The 22175-nt window shown below is 40.8% G+C and overlaps 1 protein-coding gene across 6 annotated transcripts in view; it reads left to right on the top strand.

Annotated features, from left to right (window-relative positions):
* LOC126252976 (uncharacterized) overlaps nucleotides 1–22175 on the top strand; it is an 802035-nt gene that overhangs the window by 297300 nt on the left and 482560 nt on the right. For all 6 annotated transcript variants that reach the window (XM_049954000.1, XM_049954001.1, XM_049953997.1 and 3 more), the window contains exon 2: nucleotides 133–181. In XM_049954000.1, the coding sequence (XP_049809957.1) occupies nucleotides 133–181 (49 nt within the window). The remainder of the gene's footprint in view (nucleotides 1–132; nucleotides 182–22175) is intronic.

Genomic DNA, 22175 nt, shown 5'->3' with positions numbered 1-22175 from the left:
ATATTCTATAACATCAGCGTAGTCGATCGCTGCGTTAGGCATAGTGTATGATCGAGTAAAAACTCACAATTAACATCCCCATTTCGCATGTGAAGTGGTTTAAGAATCTAATGTACTCTTTTCTCTTTGCAGGCCTCAGATACCAAAGTGGTAACTGGAAACAAAGAAGACTACGTAGCCGGTAAGTACGGGTAATGTACCACAGTGTAAAGTCTAGCGCGGACTTTCATGTGCAATTAATACGCAGTATCTACTCTGTAGACGCTTCTGCAGCGGCATTATTAATGCATTTTGTACGGACCGTTTTCTGTAAATATGTTTTTTTATGTCAGTTCGGCCCAACACTCTCCAGTTATCCTGGTTATCTGGATGTAAGATACCAAAATGCGCAGAATTTTTTCTGCAGTGAGTCATATTAAACATCATTCGCAAGACAGATCTCCATTCTTAGACCAAAAAGAACAAAGAGTGCTATAAGGTAAAATGTTACGTAAAACGACGATTGTGTTTCAACACTGTTGTGCTGTACTAATACCACACTATGGAAGGTGGTATGCCTTTTTCCTCCTCCAAACTTTGAACTTACACAGGCACATATGTGGGGGATCAATAGTTTAGCGTGGACTTCGTTTTTTTCAAATGTGAAAATCATTGCCAGACGTTAGAGCGGTGGAGATGCTGTCACAAGCGGCCTTGAAATCTTGTAAGGGAGTTGTAGCGTAAAGTGCGCTGACAAAAAATTGTAAAAAAAAATCAATACCTTGCGCTGTTTTCGAGGTAATTAGCACTGAACTTAGCCAGCAGGCCACTGCACACGCAAATTGAAATAGCCTGCCAAATACAATTAGTGTCAATTGTTATCATAGCGTAGGTGATAGCGCACTAGGCTGTTCGATCCTTGCTAACGTCCCATGTCCAACTATTGTATAGCTCTCTTGTTCGGTTTTAGGAAACCAAATTAAAAACACATTTGGCGACACCATCTCTGGTGGGCCGCTTGAATTTCGCGCAACTGCCCGACTGGTTAACTTCGATGCTAATTAACTCGGAAACGGCGCAACGCATTGAATTTTAACTATTACTTCTCAGTATAAACAACATTGAAAAACTTGTACAAGATTTTCAGAATCTTTCTGATCATCATTTATACATACAAGGTTTTCCACCTAACTCTGCCGCCTCATATATTTCTGAAACGGAACAAAATGTGAAAAATGCAACTGGCCGTGGATGCACCTACGTCAGGGGCTCGCACAAACTTCATAACTTCTGAAATAGATAGACCTTAAAGGATGATAATGGAGTATAATTTCTGCCATAACGCGCAGAACAAGGGTTGCCAACAGCAGGCTTCAGATAGTGCAGGCAACCCGCATTACGTCATTGCAGTATTCCGACAGAAACTGTGGCATCGTTTCGATTATTTAAACTCTAAGTATTCGAGAACGTATAAGATTTAGAGCAGTGACACCAAATCTGCCAACACTGACTGTACCTCCAGTTTCATTGCGGTTGCAAGTACATACATGTGCCATTCTTTAACGTAGCTTTATGTTGAAAGTGACGTTTGTTTATATTTATGGATTGTGGATTCCTGCCCATTGTGTGTGCATCTGACATAGGTGCATCCATGGGCAAATGTCTTTTTCACATTTTATTTCATATTAGAAATATGTGATGTGGTGAAGTTATATATATATTTCTGGGAAATTCCACCGTCACGTGTGGGACAATTGTAGAGTATTTTATTGTTCATAAAACAATGCTATGTTACTGACTGTCAATAATATCAAAAACAGTACTGCGTATCTAAAGTATGGAATATTCTTTTTTTTTTTCTCGCTATAAGTTACCATCTTGTACTTTTACATATTTTTGATGAAATGCTCTATACAGACGTCATATGCAGGACATTGCACGAAAAACAAAGTGCACACATCAATTTAGCTAACTGAAAAATCTTACTGTAATAAGACACTTTTTTCTTGAGAAAATTGAATGTCTCACAGCATATAAACAAAACATTGCTAAAATTTGTGAGTCCTGGAAATTAGAACAATAAATTTATTTCTGTCATGTGTGGGACAGAGGTATCACATGCAGGACTCTGTACATATATCTGGTAAGACACAAGTACTGGGTAATCAAAAAGTCAGTGTAAATTTGAAAACTGAATAAATCACGGAATAATGTAGATAGAGAGGTGCAAATTGAGATACAAGCTTGGAATGACATGGGGTTTTATTAGAACCAAAAAAATACAAAAGTTCAAAAAATGTCCGACAGATAGCGCTTCATCTGGTCAGAATAGCAATAATTCTTCAAATGGCTCTGAGCACTATGGGACTCAACTGCTGTGGTCATAAGTCCCCTAGAACTTAGAACTACTTAAACCTAACTAACCTAAGGACAGCACACAACACCCAGCCATCACGAGGCAGAGAAAATCCCTGACCCCGCCGGGAATCGAACCCGGGAACCCGGGCGTGGGAAGCGAGAACGCTACCGCACGACCACGAGATGCGGGCTAGCAATAATTACCATAACAAAGTAAGACAAAGCAAAGATGATGTTCTTTACAGGAAATGCTCAATATGTCCGCCATCATTCCTCAACAATAGCTGCAGTCGAGGAATAATGTTGTGAACAGCACTGTAAAGCATGTCCGGAGTTATGGTGAGGCATTGGCGTCGGATGTTGTCTTTCAGCATCCCTAGAGATGTCGGTCGATCACGATACACTTGCGACTTCAGGTAACCCCAAAGCCAATAATCGCACGGACTGTGGTCTGGGGACCTGGGAGGCCAAGCATGACGAAAGTGGCGGCTGAGCACACGATCATCACCAAACGACGCGCGCAAGATATCTTTCACGCGTCTAGCAATATGGGGTGGAGCGCCATCCTGAAGAAACATCGTACGTTCCAACAGGTGTTTATCAGCCAGGCTGGGGATGATGCGATTCTGTAACATATCGGCGTACCTCTCACCCGTCACGGTAGCAGTTACAAAACCAGAATCACGCATTTCCTCGAAGAAAAAAGGCCCGATAACGGTAGATGTGGTAAACCCAACCCATACCGTGACTTTCTCGTCGTGCAATGGAGTTTCCACGACAGTTCTAGGATTTTCGGTAGCCAAAATTCTGCAGTTGTGGGCGTTACAGACCCTCGGAGCGTGAAATGAGCTTTGTCGGTCCACAACACGTTACTCAACCAATCGTCATCTTCCGCCATCTTTTGAAACGCCCACACCGCAAATGCCCTCCGCTTCACTAAATCGCCAGGTAACAGTTCATGATGCCGATGGATTTTGTACGGATAGCATCGGAGGGTACGCCTAAGTGCCAACCAAACAGTAGTGTATGGAATGCCGGTGCGACGTGCGACTGCACAACCGCTGACTTCCCCGTGCATAGACGAACCCGCTACACTCTCCATTTCTTCCTGAACTGTCTCAGCAGCATTACGCCTTGTGCTCGGTCGGCCACTACGGGCTCTATCGTCGAAACAACCCGTGGCTTCGAACTTCGAAATCATTCTCGCCACAGCTGCATTTGTCAACGGACCTTTACCCGTTCGAATCCCCTTCCTATGGCGATAGGATCGTAACGCTGAACTAGCACATTCCCCATTCTGATAATACAGCTTCACTAAAAGCGCCTTTTTAGGTAACGTCAACATGCTGCGTCTGCTGGCGCATCTGATTCTCTCTCTCACTACAGCTCCTTTTATACACGATTGTCATGCGCAGTCACTGACGTTTTGCTGTCCAGCGCCAGCGCCATCTGTCGGACATTTTGTGAACTTTTTTTTTTGGTTCTAATAAAACCCCATGTCATTCCAAGCATGTCTGTCAATTTTTACCTCTCTATCTACATAATTCCGTGGTTTATTAAGTTTTCAAATTTGTACTGAGTTTTTGATCACCCGGTATGTGAAGGGATGTATAGCTTATGCAATATGTGTGATCTACTGACGAAGGAAGTCGCATAGTACGTTTTCTAAAACAGTATCATTTGCCTGACAGATTTATTTAATAAAAGCAGCGACATAAACAAAATTAACACTGTTTATGGTTGTTAGGTTCAGCTTCATATGAAGTGAGAGCAGATAATACAAATAATGGCTATTAAATACGTCCCAAAACGCGGAAGTGTCCATGGTTGTTTACAATGTCTGCTATTGCAATCTTCTTCAAATTTCATCATGGCAATAAATGCAGTCAGGGGGAACTGGCCACTTGAAGGTAACTCAGCCAGCTTTGTGAATAACTGATATCTTGATCCCCAGAGAATCAATTTTGCAAATCTCTCCACGATATTTTTGTCCTTTGTATGACACAGTTACCCAATATCCTGCTGATCGTCATATTAACTGTGCTTGCGGGAGTAAATTACATTGTAGTCTAAGGCACTCTTTTTACATATTATTTCTTGTTCATGTATTTTAATCACATTAGACTGAGATATTTACGCAAGTTCAGGAACATTTTTCCAAGGTTTCTCTTGTTCAACGTTTTGTTTAATTGTCTCCTGATCCACACAGGGTACGGTAGTATTTTTGGCAACTTCAGCCGCCACTTTGTAGAAGTCCTTGACAGACTGGACAGTTGTTGCTTCCTCTCCTTGGCCCATGCCCCTCTGGCTTACAAGATGCTTTGCGTTTCCACCCACTCCATTCACAACACCTTTTCCTTGAGAAGTGGCAAAATATTTCCAAGTAAATTTCTTGGAATGCTTTGCAAACAAAAAATCAAGAAGTCTAACCATGAATCGATTTTTAATTCCTGAGTGTGGACCGTCATTCCGAATTACCACCTCTTCAGAATCAGATTCAAGTTCGTTTTGGCAAATTGTATCATACAGTATAAAGACAAATATTGTGTCTTTGTCCTTTTGTGCAGTATTTGAACATATTAGGTAAGTTTACATTTTCCCTTGTGGAATGTAGCTGTAGTAAATAAAGAACACTTCTTCTAGACCACAATGCACACTGAATCTCATTTTGATATTTGCGGGAGTATGACATAGCAAAATCTACCTGAAGGACTACTTTCCCGCTTTGTATTCTTTTATCCCTTTCAAAGCCTGCATGCGTTTAGTGTTCACGTAATGTAGCATTTTATGGAATTTTTCTAAGAGCAACTTATACAATTCTCCCAAACACCCTTCCAAACAGAGAAGATGAAACCTCCCAGCATCATCTTATTTCCATTCTTTCCAAGCTATTACTTTTTCAGGCTCGCTTGGAACTACGAGTTTATTCCAGAACTACATGTGGAACTTTTACTATGCCAACAATTAGAATTTAAAATAAAATCACACAAATGGCGTTTCCAAAAGTCATCACTGTAGTGGTATTACAGACTCTTCAACTTCAGAATGAAATTCTCATAGTCAGGATGAGCAGACTTCAAGATTAGAACATTCCGTGGTCTCAAGGAGCAAAGCTTTGAAAAGCCTATATGTATGTCTGTACAACATTCTTCTTTAAAGATCTGGAAGGCCTCTCGTAAAAACGTTGTCACATAAAATTTTTTTTTTTTTTTAATTCATTTGATCAAATACGTATACTCTCTTTCACCCTGGGCATCTGCATAGAATACTAGGGCCAAAGAAGAACTCGGCAACTTGGGAATAATCTTTATTGTAATTAGAGGACGTTCTCTCGTGCATTTCATTTGTAAGGGCCAGGCCAATTTTCTTTACTACTCCTTCAACTACAGCTACCTTTTCCTGAAGGTATGTGGGAAGTGCCCGCATAGATTTTGATAAAGCGTTCTAGAACGTCTGAGGACGTCGGTATGGTGATACAGAATTGGAATTGGGATGGTTAGAAGAATAGCAGTCTTCTTTTTTGCCCTCTGAATGCGCTTTTGATCACACCCCTCCTTTCGAAGCTCCTGAAGTTTCTGTTCTGTCCTACGTTCTTTTTTATGTTTTTTAATTTCATTCATCCTTTTAATTTCTTCTTCCTGAAACCGTTTGCTGCGACTTCTCATTTTCCTCATCCTGGCTGCACTTGTAGACGTCTGATTTGGTTGATCTGCTATTTCTGTCAAATTAGACTTATGAACGTCTTAAAATTAAATTATCTACCTGTGGCTGAAGCTAAATATGGATAGAAAGGAGTAAATCCACACTCTTACAGCATTGTTTAAGTAAAGTTAGCATCCTTTACATACATTCATACGCATATGATGTCACACGTGGGACAAAAGTAAAATTATGATACTTACGACTGGAGTGAACACATAATCGAACTACTGGTGTCATATGTCAGTACCTCCTCTCCTATCTTGGGAAAGAGGGCGATTCTCATTTTAAACTCCTTTTTATGGATGCAATTTCACTCATACCCTTATTTTTGTCACGTGCAGGTCAACTGATTTTGCGTAATTGAACTCAAAATTATATGGTCTTAAGCTATAGATATGTTAGTAAAAGATGCATTCTATGTAGTAATACTATTTTCAGAAACTAGAACCGCTTTCAGTTTATCACACCCTTGGTATGTAGCTGTACGACCTGCAGATATTCAGCATGCACAAATCAACTGAGGGGAAGCCACCTTTAACATAATGCTAGCAACTGCTGAAATGAAAATTTCCTTAAGTATTATGTAGAGCATTGCTGTTGATGTATTTCATTACGCTTTATAACAGTCAAAACTTTTTTTACGGTACACATATGGTTACTGCTTGTCATGGAATCACCCATATATATTTAGCTTTGAAAGTTTGGGTTTGTACTCTCACACTTATCCTCGGCCCAAATGTTAATGCTTCATTCAAATTTTCACATTAAGAAATATTTCCAGAGGTGAAAGAAGCGATAAACGACAGCCCTCTGGATTTGTACTCGTAGACCAGCACTTAACACCCTCTGAGTCACCAAGCCAATTTCCTAGCTATGCTACTGTCTGAAACCGGCATTTATACATAAACTGAATAAAGAGAAATGAGCTACTAATATATGCAACATATGACTCTACTTTAGTTATACTTTTCACTACAAATGAAACGCCAGTTCCCTTACCCAGCTAACAAATGCAGATATAGAGCTTAGTTTGTAAACACGATTATAAAAGTTAATTTTAACATCTGAACGAACATGGTTGATATTGTCATACGGTACAAGCAGGGTGTTCAAAAAAGTGTGTTGAATATTTTGAGAGGTGGCATACTCTCCGAAACAAGGCAAATAAGTCCCATAAAGTTGGGTCCGGAAAAGTATACTTTCCGAGACAAACACTTGCTTATAGGAAGAGCTGCGCGATGCTTGGTTGCGGATATTAGCACAGTTGTTGCATTGGCACTCCGTCAAATGTGTCGGCAGGGTGCTACGACGTCTTACTCACAATACCCTACCTACCATTAGGTGATCCGCAGTCAGTTTTGTTGTTGGAGTCGTGTTGTAGACTACGTTGGTTTCCCATCACGTTTGTGGGCATTTTTGTGCAGCACTGTCAACCCAGGGTTCGTGTCATGGAGTTTTACCGTCGTTCAGACGCAGATTCACTTAGATGTTTACTGTTATTGCGCAGACTGTACGGACAAATGGTGTAGTACATTTACATTTTCTCTCATCCACCACCTGTTAGCAATGAAAGCCTAATACCCGACAAGTGAAATGACGGATATGGTAGTCTGCTATGGTTTAGCAAACGGATGTAGCCTGCGAGCTCTGGCCCTCTACGCCGAAAAATATCCCCAGCGTAGAGTACCCTCTGACAAGCTGTTCGGCAGACTTTTCCATCGTCTGAGGGATAAGGGTACCCCTGCACCTCGGAAGGCTGACAGCGGAAGGCCCCGCACAGTTCGCATGCCTCACGCGGAGGAGCGTGCGCGACGTTCGGTAGAAGAAACCCCTGGGACCATTGCGCAACGATTAGCGGCAGCAAAAGGCGCGTCTCGCTTTGTTATCTCCGAGGTACTTCATGAAAAATTGCTGTACCCATGTCACCTACAGCGCATTCAGGCCCAAGTCCACAGGATCAGCTTGGCAGACGGCGTTTCAGACAATGGTCGTCGCCGACGTTTGCCACAGATCCACTGTTCACATCCAAGATTGATTAGGCAGCCTTCCATAACTGGCATGTATGGGCAGATGTAAATGCCAAGCAGTTCGGGAAAAAGGGCATCAACATCATTTCTCAATCAACGTATGTGGAGGAGTACTTGACAGTGGATTATAGGCCATACGTGCTGCCACAAAGGTTAACTGGGGCGCATTATCTGGACTTTCTCGTTAATGTATTGCCTACCTCGCTGGAGGCTGTGCCACTGCAGTAACCAATACAAATGTGGGTCATGCACGATGGCGCACCAGCACACTTTCGTCACAATATGCGCGAACATCTAACGCAGACATTTCGGGACCAATGGATTGGACGGGGACGGGGGGGGGGGGGGGGGGGACATCTAGGCCTGCTCGTTTCCCTGACCTCATTCCCCAATACTTTTGTTTATGGGGACACTTGAAGAAATCAGGTCTAATACACTCCAATCAACGATGTGTGGACACTACAGGGTCGCGTTTTCAATGTGTGACAGCAGGTACAACAACAACCGGGTGTACTTCAAAGGGTGCGTCATTCCTATGCTGGAGGGCAGAGGCGTGTGTTGTGACTTAACGCCAGGTTGAACACTTCCTGTAAACATATGTTTATCGCAGAAAGTATGCATTTCCGTACCGATGTTTTCGGACTTATCTCAGAAAGAATGCATTTTCGGACTCATGTTTATTGGACTTCTTTTTCTTGTTTCTATGAGTACTACCACCTCTCAAAGTATTCGAGACTTCTTTTTGAGCACTATGTATCGCTACAACAATCTCGGAGCTCAAAAATTTACGGTCGTTAGATGTAAAGTGTGTGAGAGATTCTTGTATGCGGAAAGGGACACTGACAATTATTTTAACTTTAAACAATATCAGCACTGGAAAACATTTTCAGAAATCTCTCGCATCTCATTGGACGAAAAGAGATGTCTACCAAACATTGGTTCTATTTCACCTTCTGCATACTCTTTAGTTTCAATTATTTGTGTTAGTGTATTTTCGTTATACCTTCACACAGTCTCTCACAAATATTTCCAAAAACAATTGTTTAACATATCATATTCCATCATGTTCCCAAACATTATGGAATACGATACGTTAAACAAAACTCTTACCTTGTTTGTAATTCATGACGTGTTTCAATGATCTATTTTGTTGTCTTGTTGCTTGGTGAGCGTATTTATTTCTACATCTACGTGACATGAACATGTCTATTCCGCATTCACACTTAAGTGTATAGCAGAGGGTCCTTTGAACCACCTTCAGCGCGTGGGAAAAATGAACACACAATTTTTTCTGTACAACCTCTGATTTATGCTATTTTATTAAGATTTTCACTTCCCCCTTGTAACACTCCCGTATATTCCATTATAGCCCGTTCGTTCGGGATCTGAATAGCAGCCCAAATAAATAATTAATTAATGTGACCGTGTACCTAATGGGGCTGGCAATCGGATTGGACTGCTTCGGAGTTGTTACATTCCATTCTGTCCTTCTCAAATGCTGTAATAATGAACTGTCTGTTGGCAAGAAGAACAACAAACGCAGCTTCACTAATCAAGACCTATATTATTATCAAAAACACAAAGATAAGGAGACAGCCACTGCCTTCGTCATACACTGTTAATAACGGCTAATCTCAGCACAGGTTTCTTCGTTATTCATCGTCGTCACACGCAAAATCCAATCACTGTAATCCAACACTGTAATCCAAATAATGCCGACGCGGTAGACGCGGAATCTCAATAACGGCACACAAATATCACTGAATCACTCTAATAATTATTCTGTTTCACTTTTACGTATTATACTAACACAAAGGGGTTAAACCGCGGCGATGGCCACTCCCTTTGATGGTAATTTTTATCAACAACTGCTGGCTTCTGCACAGCTCAGCCCGCCTCGCGGGAACCTACAACACACTGCACTGAACTGACTCTCGCTCTCGCGACCCAACACACTATCGATAGTTGCCCTGTCGACCTGTGCTGATGCAAACTTAGTAGTAAGGGCCTGCGGACCCCTTACACCCTCCTTAGCATGACGCAAGTAAAATATTGTCGCATTCAAGGGAGATATATACAGGGTTATTACAAATGATTGAAGCGATTTCACAGCTCTACAATAACTTTATTATTTGAGATATTTTCACAATGCTTTGCACACACATACAAAAACTCAAAGTTTTTTTAGGCATTCACAAATGTTCGATATGTGCCCCTTTAGTCATTCGGCAGACATCAAGCCGATAATCAAGTTCCTCCCACACTCGGCACAGCATGTCCCCATCAATGAGTTCGAAAGCATCGTTGATGCGAGCTCGCAGTTCTGGCACGTTTTTTGGTAGAGGAGGTTTAAACACTGAATCTTTCACATAACCCCACAGAAAGAAATCGCATGGGGTTAAGTCGGGAGAGCGTGGGGGCCGTGACATGAATTGCTGATCATGATCTCCACCACGACCGATCGATCGGTTTTCCAATCTCCTGTTTAAGAAATGCTGAACATCATGATGGAAGTGCGGTGGAGCACCATCCTGTTGAAAGATGAAGTCGGAGCTGTCGGTCTCCAGTTGTGGCATGAGCCAATTTTCCAGCATGTCCAGATACACGTGTCCTGTAACGTTTTTTTTCGCAGAAGAAAAAGGGGCCGTAAACTTTAAACCGTGAGATTGCACAAAACACGTTAACTTTTGGTGAATTGCGAATTTGCTGCACGAATGCGTTTGGATTCTCTACCGCCCAAATTCGCACATTGTGTCTGTTCACTTCACCATTAGTTGTTGTTGGTTGGTTGGTTGTTTTGGGGAAGGAGACCAGACTGCGAGGTCATTGGTCTCATCGGGTTAGAGAAGGATGGGGAAGGAAGGCGGCTGTGCCCTTTGAAAGGAACCATCCCGGCATTTGCCTGGAGCGATTTAGGGAAATCACGGAAAACCTAAATCAGGATGGCCGGACGCGGGATTGAACCGTCGTCCTCCCGAATGCGAGTCCAGTGTCTAACCACTGCGCCACCTCGCTCGGTACTACACCATTAAGAAAAAATGTTGCTTCATCACTGAAAACAAGTTTCGCACTGAACGCATCCTCTTCCATGAGCTGTTGCAACCGCGCCGAAAATTCAAAGCGTTTGACTTTGTCATTGGGTGTCAGGGCTTGTAGCAATTGTAAACGGTAAGGCTTCTGCTTTAGCCTTTTCCGTAAGATTTTCCAAACCGTCGGCTGTGGTACGTTTAGCTCCCTGCTTGCTTTATTCGTCGATTTCCGTGGGCTACGCGTGCCACTTGCCCGCACGTGTTCAACCGTTTCTTCGCTCACTGCAGGCCGACCCGTTGATTTCCCCTTACAGAGGCATCCAGAAGCTTTAAACTGCGCATACCATCGCCGAATGGAGTTAGCAGTTGGTGGATCTTTGTTGAACTTCGTCCTGAAGTGTCGTTGCGCTGTTATGACTGACTGATGTGAGTGCATTTCAAGCATGACATACACTTTCTCGGCTCCTGTCGCCATTTTGTCTCACTGCGCTCTCGAGCGCTCTGGCGGCAGAAACCTGAAGTGCGGCTTCAGCCGAACAAAACTTTATGAGTGTTTCTACGTATCTGTAGTGTGTCGTGACCATATGTCAATGAATGGAGCTACAGTGAATTTATGAAATCGCTTCAATCATTTGTAATAGCCCTGTAGTAATTGGAATTTTGTGAAAAGATAGCGCCGCAGTGAAAAATTCCTTTGTTTTAGTGATTGCCATCCCAACTCTATCATATCCATGACACTCTCCCCTATTCCGCGATAATATAAAACGAGTCCTTCTTTGGACTTTATCGATGTCGTTCATTAGTCCTATCTGATAAGGATTCCATACCACACAGCAGTACTCTAGAAGAGGACAGACAAACGCAGTATAGGCAGTCTCCAGTTTCTTTAGCAGACATGTTGCATCTTCTGTTTTGGCAATAAAACACAGTCTTTGGTTTGCCTTCCGCAGAACATTATCTATGTGTTCTTTCCAATTTAAGTTGTTCGTAATTGAGATTCTTATGTATTTAGTTGAATTGACAGTCTTTAAATTTGTATGATTTATCGTATAATGGAAATTTACTGAATTTGTTTGTACTCTTGTTGATGACCTCACACTTTTCCTTATTCAGAGGAAACTGCCACTTTTCGAACCATACAGATATCCAGTCTGTCATTTTGCAGTTGTTTTGATTTTTTGATTACTTTACTAGACGGCAAATGATGGAATAATCTGCAGACAATCAAAGAAGTCTGCTCAGATTGTCTCCTAAATCGTTTGTACAGATTACGAACAGCAGGTGGCCTATAACACTTCCTTGGGGAACGCCAGATACCAGTTCTGTTTTACTCGACAATTTCCCATCGATTACTGCAAACTGTAATCCTTACGATAGGAAATCACGAATCTAGTCGCGCAACTGAAGCGATACTCCATACACATGCAATTTGATTAAAAGTATCTAGTGAGCCTTCTGGAAATCTAGAAATATGGAATCAGTTTGATGTCCCCTGTTGATATCACTCATTACTTCGTGCGAATAAAGAGCTAGCTGTGTTTCATGAGAGCGATATTTTTTGAATCCGTGCTGACGATGTGTCAATAAACCGTTACCATCTAAGAAATTCATACTGTTCGAAAACAGTAGACGTTCCAAGATAATTCTACAAATTAACTTCGGTAATATGCGTTTGCAATTCGTCGGACTACTCCTATTTCCTTTCTTGAGTAATGATGTGACATGTGCAACTTTACATCTTTTGGTACGGATTTTTCGTCGAGCGAGTGGTTGTATATGACAGCTGAGCGTGGGGCCATTGTATCAGCATACTCTACAAGGAACATATCTGGTATATTATTTTGACTGAAAGACTTACCTTGCTACACCGAAGAAATCTGCTTTAAAAGTTCTCTTTGCAGCTGTTCTTAATTTGAATTCTGGAATATTTCCTTCTTGTTCTTTTTTGAAGGAATTTCGAAGAACTGTGTTCAGTAACTCTACTTTAGTGGCACTGTAATCGGTAATATTACCATTGGTATCGCACAGTGTAAGTATTGATTGTTTCTTGCCACTGGTGTACTTTACATACGACCAGAATCTCTTTGGATTGTATGTCAGATTTTAAGGCAGAGCTTCGTTGTGGAACCTATTAAAACATCTCGTATTGATGTCTGGTCTATGTTTAGAGATTATTAAAACATCGCCAATCTTGGGAATTTTGTGTTGTTTTAAATCTGACATTCTTTTTTCGTTGTTACTACAGCAGTGTTGTGACCAATTTTTTGAACCACGGGGGATCAGTACCTCCTTTTATTAATTTATTCGGCATAAATTTTTAATTGTCGAAGGTATTATTTATCTGGATTCTAGCCATATCTGGTCTACAATTACATAGTTAATGGAAAAGAAGGGTAGACTGTCTCTTAGGAAGGTGTGAAGGAATTTTTGCCTGCTCTTTAAACTGGACATCCTTTACGTTTACTTTTAATGGATTTTGAAGCTTACGTGGGCAATCTTACTTCAAAGATCTTGTGGTCACTAACCCCTATATACGTCATGATGCTCCCAACACACAACTCAAAATAATTTTCGGAGAAAGAATTTAGTACAATTTCTTACGATATTTTATACCTTCCACCGGCTCTGAGGATGCATTTCTGACAGGGTGGACAGAAATCACCAACAATTATAATATCACGAATGGAGCACCTTTCCGAGATGATACACAAGATTTCTTTGAACTGTTCAGAAAAGGGATGACCTGAGCCGGCTGTTTGGTAAAAGAAAGCAATTATTAATTTATTCCGGTTGTCAAGTATAACTTGTACCCATACGAACACTCAGGAACTATGCACTTCAGTTTCGCTAGAAGATAAACTACTTCTAACAGCAACAAACACACCGCCACCAAACGTATTTAATATAACATTGTATACACCTGAATATTAGTAGCCTATGATTGCATAAAATTCTTAAGTGGTTTAGGACAGCCACCTCAGATACAATTTTTAAAATACTTTGATAAGATATTCTCTATTTTTTTCTTATGATAGGGATTATTTTGGATAAACATGTTTTTTACAAATTCTAGTGATGTATGGCCTTCATCAGCTTGAGCATCACACTCAATTTTCCCCATTGAGGAATTATTCACTAGTTATAATCTTACTCTTATTCTAATCTAGGCACGTCAGTTCATAGACTTGATTGATTTTGGGATAATATATTTAGTTTATTTTCTTTATATGATCGTTGTTTCCTGTTGGAGTTTCATTAGATATCAATAACGTTGGCTTTAATGTTCTAATTAACAATAAAGCCTATATCTTAGTTCATTCCCTGGTTTGTTTCTGTACAATAAAATATATTCCCGATTTTAATTCTTTTTGGGCCTTGTTTTAACGCAGCAGTTAACCTTATCGAATAATTGTTAGCGTGTAATAAGCTTCGAAGTATGCAGACAAGTGTCATAGTCTACAACTCACCGTTCTACAGATAACGTGAGACTCCAAAAGATTTAACAAACAATGCAGAATGTTGAAAAAAGGTTTAAAAATGGATGGTATGCAAATGGAAACAACTCACTGTCGTAACGGAACAAACAAGCTCACAATGAGTAGCGTATGATTAATAAACGTCTGAAAACTCTAGGAACAAAGCGTTCTACAAATTAACGAGAATGCGTTATGTATGAGGGTTAAATTGGATGTCAACCAAATATTTTATATCCTTTACAATGACGTAGAAAGATTCTATAAATTCATGGAAGTATGTTAATAATTTATTAGCTGTTGTTCAGTATTAAGGCCGCCTTACAGAAAGAGCCGGCACATGCAGATACAATTTGTTGCTGACGTAATACTTTCGGCTGGCTTAGCTTACATGGGTGCCACATTTGACGTCAGCAAAACGAAAAAGTCAGGTGATGCTGCATTCACAAGTGACGTTTTATTTGCGTCCTTCGAAGTAGCATTAAAAATTTTGTAAACGGACGAATGCGTGCTCAAATAACAATAAATGCCTGAAACAGATAACTGCTCAAAAATAATATGAACTGGATGAGTGATTCTTGTTTGCATTACAACATTTCACTTTTAAAAGTATGGTAGAATGGCTCGACCACGTTTTCCGACATTGTGAACACTTCATGTCTAGGTTGCAGGGTGTCATTGTGCCACCTTGCTTTAACCACCATTCCTAAGACTGGTTTGATGCAGCTCTCCTCCCTAGACTAGACTATACATACCTCTTCATCTCTGCCTAAATACTGCAGCCTACATCCGTTTGGACTTGCTCTCTGTACTGTAGCCTTGGACTCCTATAATATTTTCCCTCACACTTCTCTCCATTACCAAATCAACTAGTCCTTTATGCCTCAGATGATGACGTATCGATCTGTCACTTTTTTTAGTCAAATTGTGCCATAAAGCTCATTCCTCCTCATTTCGATGCAGCACATTTTCATTTCTAAATGCACAGTTGAACCTTCTAGGAAGGACGATCGACCATCGATCAAATTTTCACCATGAGGCAAATCTCTGAAAAGTGCTGGGAATTAAACCATCGGTTTCTGGTGACGTTCGTGGACTTCTTAAAGGCTGAGGACAGTATCCACAGATTAAGTATGTACATCATCCTGAGAGAGCTTGGTATACCAATGAAGTTAGAAACATTGCCAAGGTGTGCACACCCGAGACAAAAGCCAAGGTCAAATACCAAGGGGAGCTGTCCAAGGAATTCCATATGAGAACGGGTGTGAGACAAGGTGATGTTATTTCACCGTTGTTATTTAATCTGGTCCTAGAGAAAGTAATCAGAGAAATGAAAAAACAAAGCGGTGACGCTAAACGGTAGGACAGATTTATTGGGTTATGCAGACGACATCGCAGTTCTAGGAGAATCAGAGGAAGAGATGGCAGAAACTGTAGAGGACTTAGCGTAAAATGCAAGTAAGATCGGGTTGCAGATTAATGCGAAGAAGGCTGAGGTAATGGAGGTATCAAGAGAAGCCCCTGACATCCCATTACAGGTAGGGATATGGAAATTTGCTAAAGTTGAAAATTTTAAATACCTTGGTACAGGGTTCAACAGACAAAATAATTTAAAACAGGAAATAAACCAACGTGCTGTGAACGGGTCTAAAACTTATTTCAGTCTAAAGCAAATAATGTCGTCCAAGAATCTGTCAATTAAGACAAAACTTAAAGCATACAATGCCGTGATAGTGCCAGTGTTGTTGTATGGGGCAGAAACTCTAAGCACAACAAAGAAGGATGAAGAAAAATTGTTATTCTTCGAAAGAAAAATTATGAGAAGGATCTTTGGGCCTGTCCAGGTAGGGAGCTCGTGGAGACGTAAGAAAAACCAAGAATTGTATGAGCTGATGAGGCAACCGAACATGGTTCAGAAACTGAAAGCGCGGAGAATAAGCTTGCAAGGCCACGTTGCTAGGAGACAATGGCCAAAAGCCGTACTTATGGGAAGACCTGATGGTACCCGTCTAATCGGAAGACCCAGAAAGCGATGGGAAGATGAGCTACAGAAAGAACTTGGCAGCTAGGAGTCCGTGACAACTGGATCCAAAGTGCACAAGGTCGCCATCTATGGAGGATCGTTGTGATGTCGGAACATCATGTACAGGGTCTTCGATAGCCGATTTGCTTTTGACATTGTCATTCATTCGTTGACCCACCAGATGACGTGTAGTAGCAACCTGAAATACGACATTGACTGTGCTGCTACCTAACCAAGTTTTGATTATTGCCAAAAGGCAATACGAACAATGAAATCAGACCTACCGTTCAACAGCTTAGCCCGGTCCTTGAAATATGTATGCGACATTAATTGTTCTAAATCCGTAACATCTTTTATTTTATGATATATTGTTCGGCAGGCTTGATTCCGTTCTATTCCATTCACACAGGGGATATATCACATCAAGAAGCGATATTGCGGAAGGAAAGACTAGCAGTTGCTTGTTCATCCTGCAATTTCAATTTTACTCGCGTTATTGCGTATGTAGTAGATCGCGACAATCATTTTTGCATTACTTTGCGTGTCTCTACTATATTCAGCTTCGATTGATCGAAACAAGTTCTTTGAGCAATCTCTTTGCGTGTCCACTGGCACACTTTCGTCTTTTTACATGCCCATTTTGCCAGTTAGCCAGTGGGAAGCTTTTGCGGTTTGGAAACCACGAGGTAGGAAACCACCTTGTTTTAGCTGGCTTCCGCCATTCTGGTTCTGTTTCTTGTACCGTTCAGTGTTCTGTGCTCGTCGGAGAGAATTCTGCTTTAGGAGGAAGACTGGCGGGTTTTTGTGTTGAACTGGTCTGGTATGGAGATGCCACAGTAATGAGGAAATTGGATGAGATTTTTTCAGTTACTTGCCGTAGCGAAGGTTACGGAACTGCTTGATAATATAAACTTTATGTGTGTAGATCGTGAATGTGCAAAACGGCCGGTTTCGTCTAGCAATCACCTTCAGATATAATATATAAATATTCTTAAAAGGCTTTACCTATTTACACTGCATTGCAAAAAGGTGGGAATTTAAGGAGATGGGACCTGGATAAACTGAAAGAACCAGAGGTTGTAGAGAGTTTCAGGGAGAGCATAAGGGAACAATTGACAGGAATGGGGGAAAGAAATACAGTAGAAGAAGAATGGGTAGCTCTGAGGGATCAAGTAGTGAAGGCAGCAGACGATCAAGTAGGTAAAAAGACGAGGGCTAATAGAAATCCTTGGGTAACAGAAGAAATATTGAATTTAATTGATGAAAGGAGAAAATATAAAAATGCAGTAAATGAAGCAGGCAAAAAGGAATACAAACGTCTCAAAAATGAGATTGACAGGAAGTGCAAAATGGCTAAGCAGGGATGGCTAGAGGACAAATGTAAGGATGTAGAGGCTTGTCTCACTATGGGTAAGATAGATACTGCCTACAGGAAAATTAAAGAGACCTTTGGAGAGAAGAGAACCACTTGTATGAATATCAAGAGCTCAGATGGCAACCCAGTTCTAAGCAAAGAAGGGAAGGCAGAACGGTGGAAGGAGTATATAGAGGGTTTATACAAGGGCGATGTACTTGAGGACAATATTATGGAAAGGTAAGAGGATGTAGATGAAGACGAAATGGGAGATAAGATACTGCGTGAAGAGTTTGACAGAGCACTGAAAGACCTGAGTCGAAACAAGGCCCCCGGAGTAGACAACATTCCATTAGAACTACTGATGGCCTTGGGAGAGCCAGTCATGACAAAACTCTACCATCTGGTGAGCAAGATGTATGAGACAGGCGAAATACCCTCAGACTTCAAGAAGAATATAATAATTCCAATCCCAAAGAAAGCAGGTGTTGACAGATGTGAAAATTACCGAACCATCAGTTTAATAAGTCATGGCTGCAAAATACTAACGCGAATTCTTTACAGACTAATGGAAAAACTGGTAGAAGCGGACCTCGGGGAAGATCAGTTTGGATTCCGTAGAAATGTTGGAACACGTGAGGCAATACTGACCCTACGACTTATCTTAGAAGAAAGATTAAGAAAAGGCAAACCTACGTTTCTAGCATTCGTAGACTTAGAGAAAGCTTTTGATAATGTTGACTGTAATACTCTCTTTCAAATTCTGAAGGTGGCAGGGGTAAAATACAGGGAGCGAAAGGCTATTTACAATTTGTACAGAAACGAGGTGGCAGTTATAAGAGTCGAGGGGCATGAAAGGGAAGCAGTGGTTGGGAAAGGAGTGAGACAGGGTTGTAGCCTCTCCCCGATGTTATTCAATCTGTATATTGAGCAAGCAGTAAAGGAAACAAAATAAAAATTCGGAGTAGGTATTAAAATTCATGGAGAAGAAGTAAAAACTTTGAGGTTCGCCGATGACATTGTAATTCTGTCAGAGACAGCAAAGGACTTGGAAGAGCAGTTGAACGGAATGGACAGTGTCTTGAAAGGAGGATAAAAGATGAACATCAACAAAAGCAAAACGAGGATAATGGAATGTAGTCAAATTAAATAGGGTGATGCTGAGGGAATTAAATTAGGAAATGAGACACTTAAAGTAGTAAAGGAGTTTTGCTATTTAGGGAGTAAAATAACTGATGATGGTCGAAGTAGAGAGGATATAAAATGTAGACTGGCAATGGCAAGGAAATCGTTTCTGAAGAAGAGATATATGTTAACGTCGAGTATAGATTTAAGTGCCAGGAAGTCGTTTCTGAAAGTATTTGTATGGAGTGTAGCCATGTATGGAAGTGAAACATGGACGATAACTAGTTTGGACAAGAAGAGAATAGAAGCTTTCAAAATGTGGTGCTACAGAAGAATGCTGAAGATAAGGTGGGTAGATCACGTAACTAATGAGGAGGTATTGAATAGGATTGGGGAGAAGAGAAGTTTGTGGCACAACTTGACTAGAAGAAGGGATCGGTTGGTAGGACATGTTCTGAGGCATCAAGGGATCACAAATTTAGCATTGGAGGGCAGCGTGGTGGGCAAAAATCGTAGAGGGAGATCAAGAGATGAATACACTAAGCAGATTCAGAAGGATGTAGGTTGCAGTAGGTACTGGGAGATGAAGAAGCTTGCACAGGATAGAGTAGCATGGAGAGCTGCATCAAACCAGTCTCAGGACTGAAGACCACAACAACAACAACAACAACAACTACATACAACATACAAAGTAAAGGCAGTAACTGAGAACATACCATAAATTAACTGTTATGAGTCATTAAACTATTGTGTGTTCTGTGATTCTACTTTTTAAGATAAAGACAAACGTACATCTAACAGAGTGCATGACTGTATGCACAATTACATACTAAATTTATCCTGTTAAAAAAAGTTAAATACACTAGAATATGAAATGCTCCTTGACTGTATTTTCAGTAAGGGGACAAAAACACTTACATGAAAGTTAAACACAGCAGCACAGGGCACGTTGGCCATAGGGGCACGATGGTGCAGTGGAGATAGTTCATACAACAGACCATATATAGTGCTGGGAATCAATCAGCAGGTTGGTAGCACTGTCCCACACCCTCTACAGGAGCAATATGGCCGGTGGAGCAGTTTTGGACTAGTTGTGTTGATTAACTGTTTTTGTGCGTGTGTGAGTAAAATTATACTCGGCAGTTAAATGTGTGTTATATAAAGTTTGCTTACTTTAGGCGCAAGAGGTGAGTAGTATAACTAAACGTCGTAGTTTAAGGATTATTTCTATATGGCATACAATCTAAATTGCTTCAGTGGGTTTTGTGACGAATAGAATTTATTGTAAACATGGCGATGGAGCAGGTTGGCCCAGAGACGACGGGGCACGATGGCCAGCCGGGCCAACCTGCCCCGTCCTATATATTTTTTTAAACTCGATGAAAGATTTGTTATTTTTAATGCTGATAATATTTATAATTCGTCGAGTTTATGAAATTATTAACATAATTTTCGATGTTAAACATATTTTTATACCTTTCAGAGGCCAAAAGATCGTCATATTCACGAGATAAAAAGCGTTTTAAAAAGAAAACACCAACCTGTAAATTTTGCTATAATCTTAAATAGCGATCTGAGTAGTCAGAATCTGGTTAATTTCTTTGTTTTTAGAACATCAGAGCTACAGCCTTAGTTTAAACCATTTGTTTTATCTATAGGAACATAAAAATGGTGCGAAATTATAAAAGAAAAAGTGAAAGAGGAATTATTTCTGAAGATACGATGCTAAAAGCAGTTTTAGAAGTAAAAGAAAAGGAAAGATCTGTGAGGGCTACTAGCGAGGTATTTGGGATTCCAAGAAAAACTTTGGGGAGGTACTGTGCTAAGTACAAACAGACCTCATGTCAGCTTACACAGACAATTGAGCTTCAGGAAACTGAAACTGAACCTCAACCCATGCCAATGGACCAAAACCCTCAGCCTGGAGGAGTCCTACAAATACTTATTGACAAAAAGAAGCCTTGGGATAGATTTGGCTATGATAAAAGATTTCAGGTATGAAATGTTGTTAACTAAAACTATTTTTATATGCAAAGCTATTTTTCAATTTCTAATGTTTTTTTCTTTATCCCTGCCATTGTTATTGTGTCTATCTCTACGTCGTCTTGTGCACTGTAGGCCTAATGATTTCTCTCTCCCTCCCTCTCTCTCTCTCTCTCTCTCTCTCTCTCTCTCTCTCTCTCTCACTCACACACACACACACACTCACACATACTCACACACATGAAAAGAAAAACTGTGCCTCTATGGGTAACTTGAGTTGTTTATTTTCAGATATATAATTCCGAACAAGAAGATATGCTTGAACAATAGCTCATGAAGGCAAGTGGCATATATTATGGTCTTTCCCCGAAAGAAGTCAGGCGGTTTGTCGTATAGATATGCTATTGCATGCAACAATAAAATACCCCAAACATGAAATGGCCGGAAGTGATTGGTTCACAGGATTCTTGAAGAGGCACCCTGAACTCTCCATTTGGACTCCTCAAGCAACTAGTTTAGCCCGGTGCACCAGTTTCAACAAGCATGATGTAGAAATGTTTTTTAATAATCTCGACATAGTTTTAAAAAGATTAAAAGTGTACCCCTGCGGACATCTGGAACATTGACGAAACTGGAGTAACTACCGTCCAGCGTCCTGCTGATCGTGTAGTCGCTCGAAGAGGTTTTCGCCAAATAGGGCGATTGACATCGGCAGGGAGGGTCACTTATTACAATCGCTTTTGCAGTTAGTGCGTTGGGTAATAGTGTGCCTCCATTCTTCATCTTCCCGAGGGTCAACTTCAAGCCTCATTTTATCCTTGACAGCCCGATTGGGTGTGATGGAGCAGCTCATCCTTCGGGATGGATGACGGAGACAAACTTTGCAAAATATATGGAACATTTTGTTCTATACGCTCGCTGCTCAAAAGAACGCCCTTGCTTGGTTTTGATTGATAATCACAGTTCACTTCTCGACTCTGAAGTTCTTGATTATTGTAAAGATAATGGAATCACTTTTCTATCTATTCCGGCGCATTGTAGCCACAAGCTGCAGCCTTTAGACAGAAGTATTTATGGGCCTTTTAAAAAGTTCGTGAACTCATCATGTGATGCATGGGTTAC

Source organism: Schistocerca nitens, chromosome 4 (assembly GCF_023898315.1).
Source record: "Schistocerca nitens isolate TAMUIC-IGC-003100 chromosome 4, iqSchNite1.1, whole genome shotgun sequence".
Classification (NCBI taxonomy): Eukaryota; Metazoa; Arthropoda; class Insecta; order Orthoptera; family Acrididae; genus Schistocerca; species Schistocerca nitens.
Note: the sequence above shows the minus strand (reverse complement) of the source record. Positions and strands in the feature narration are given on the sequence as shown.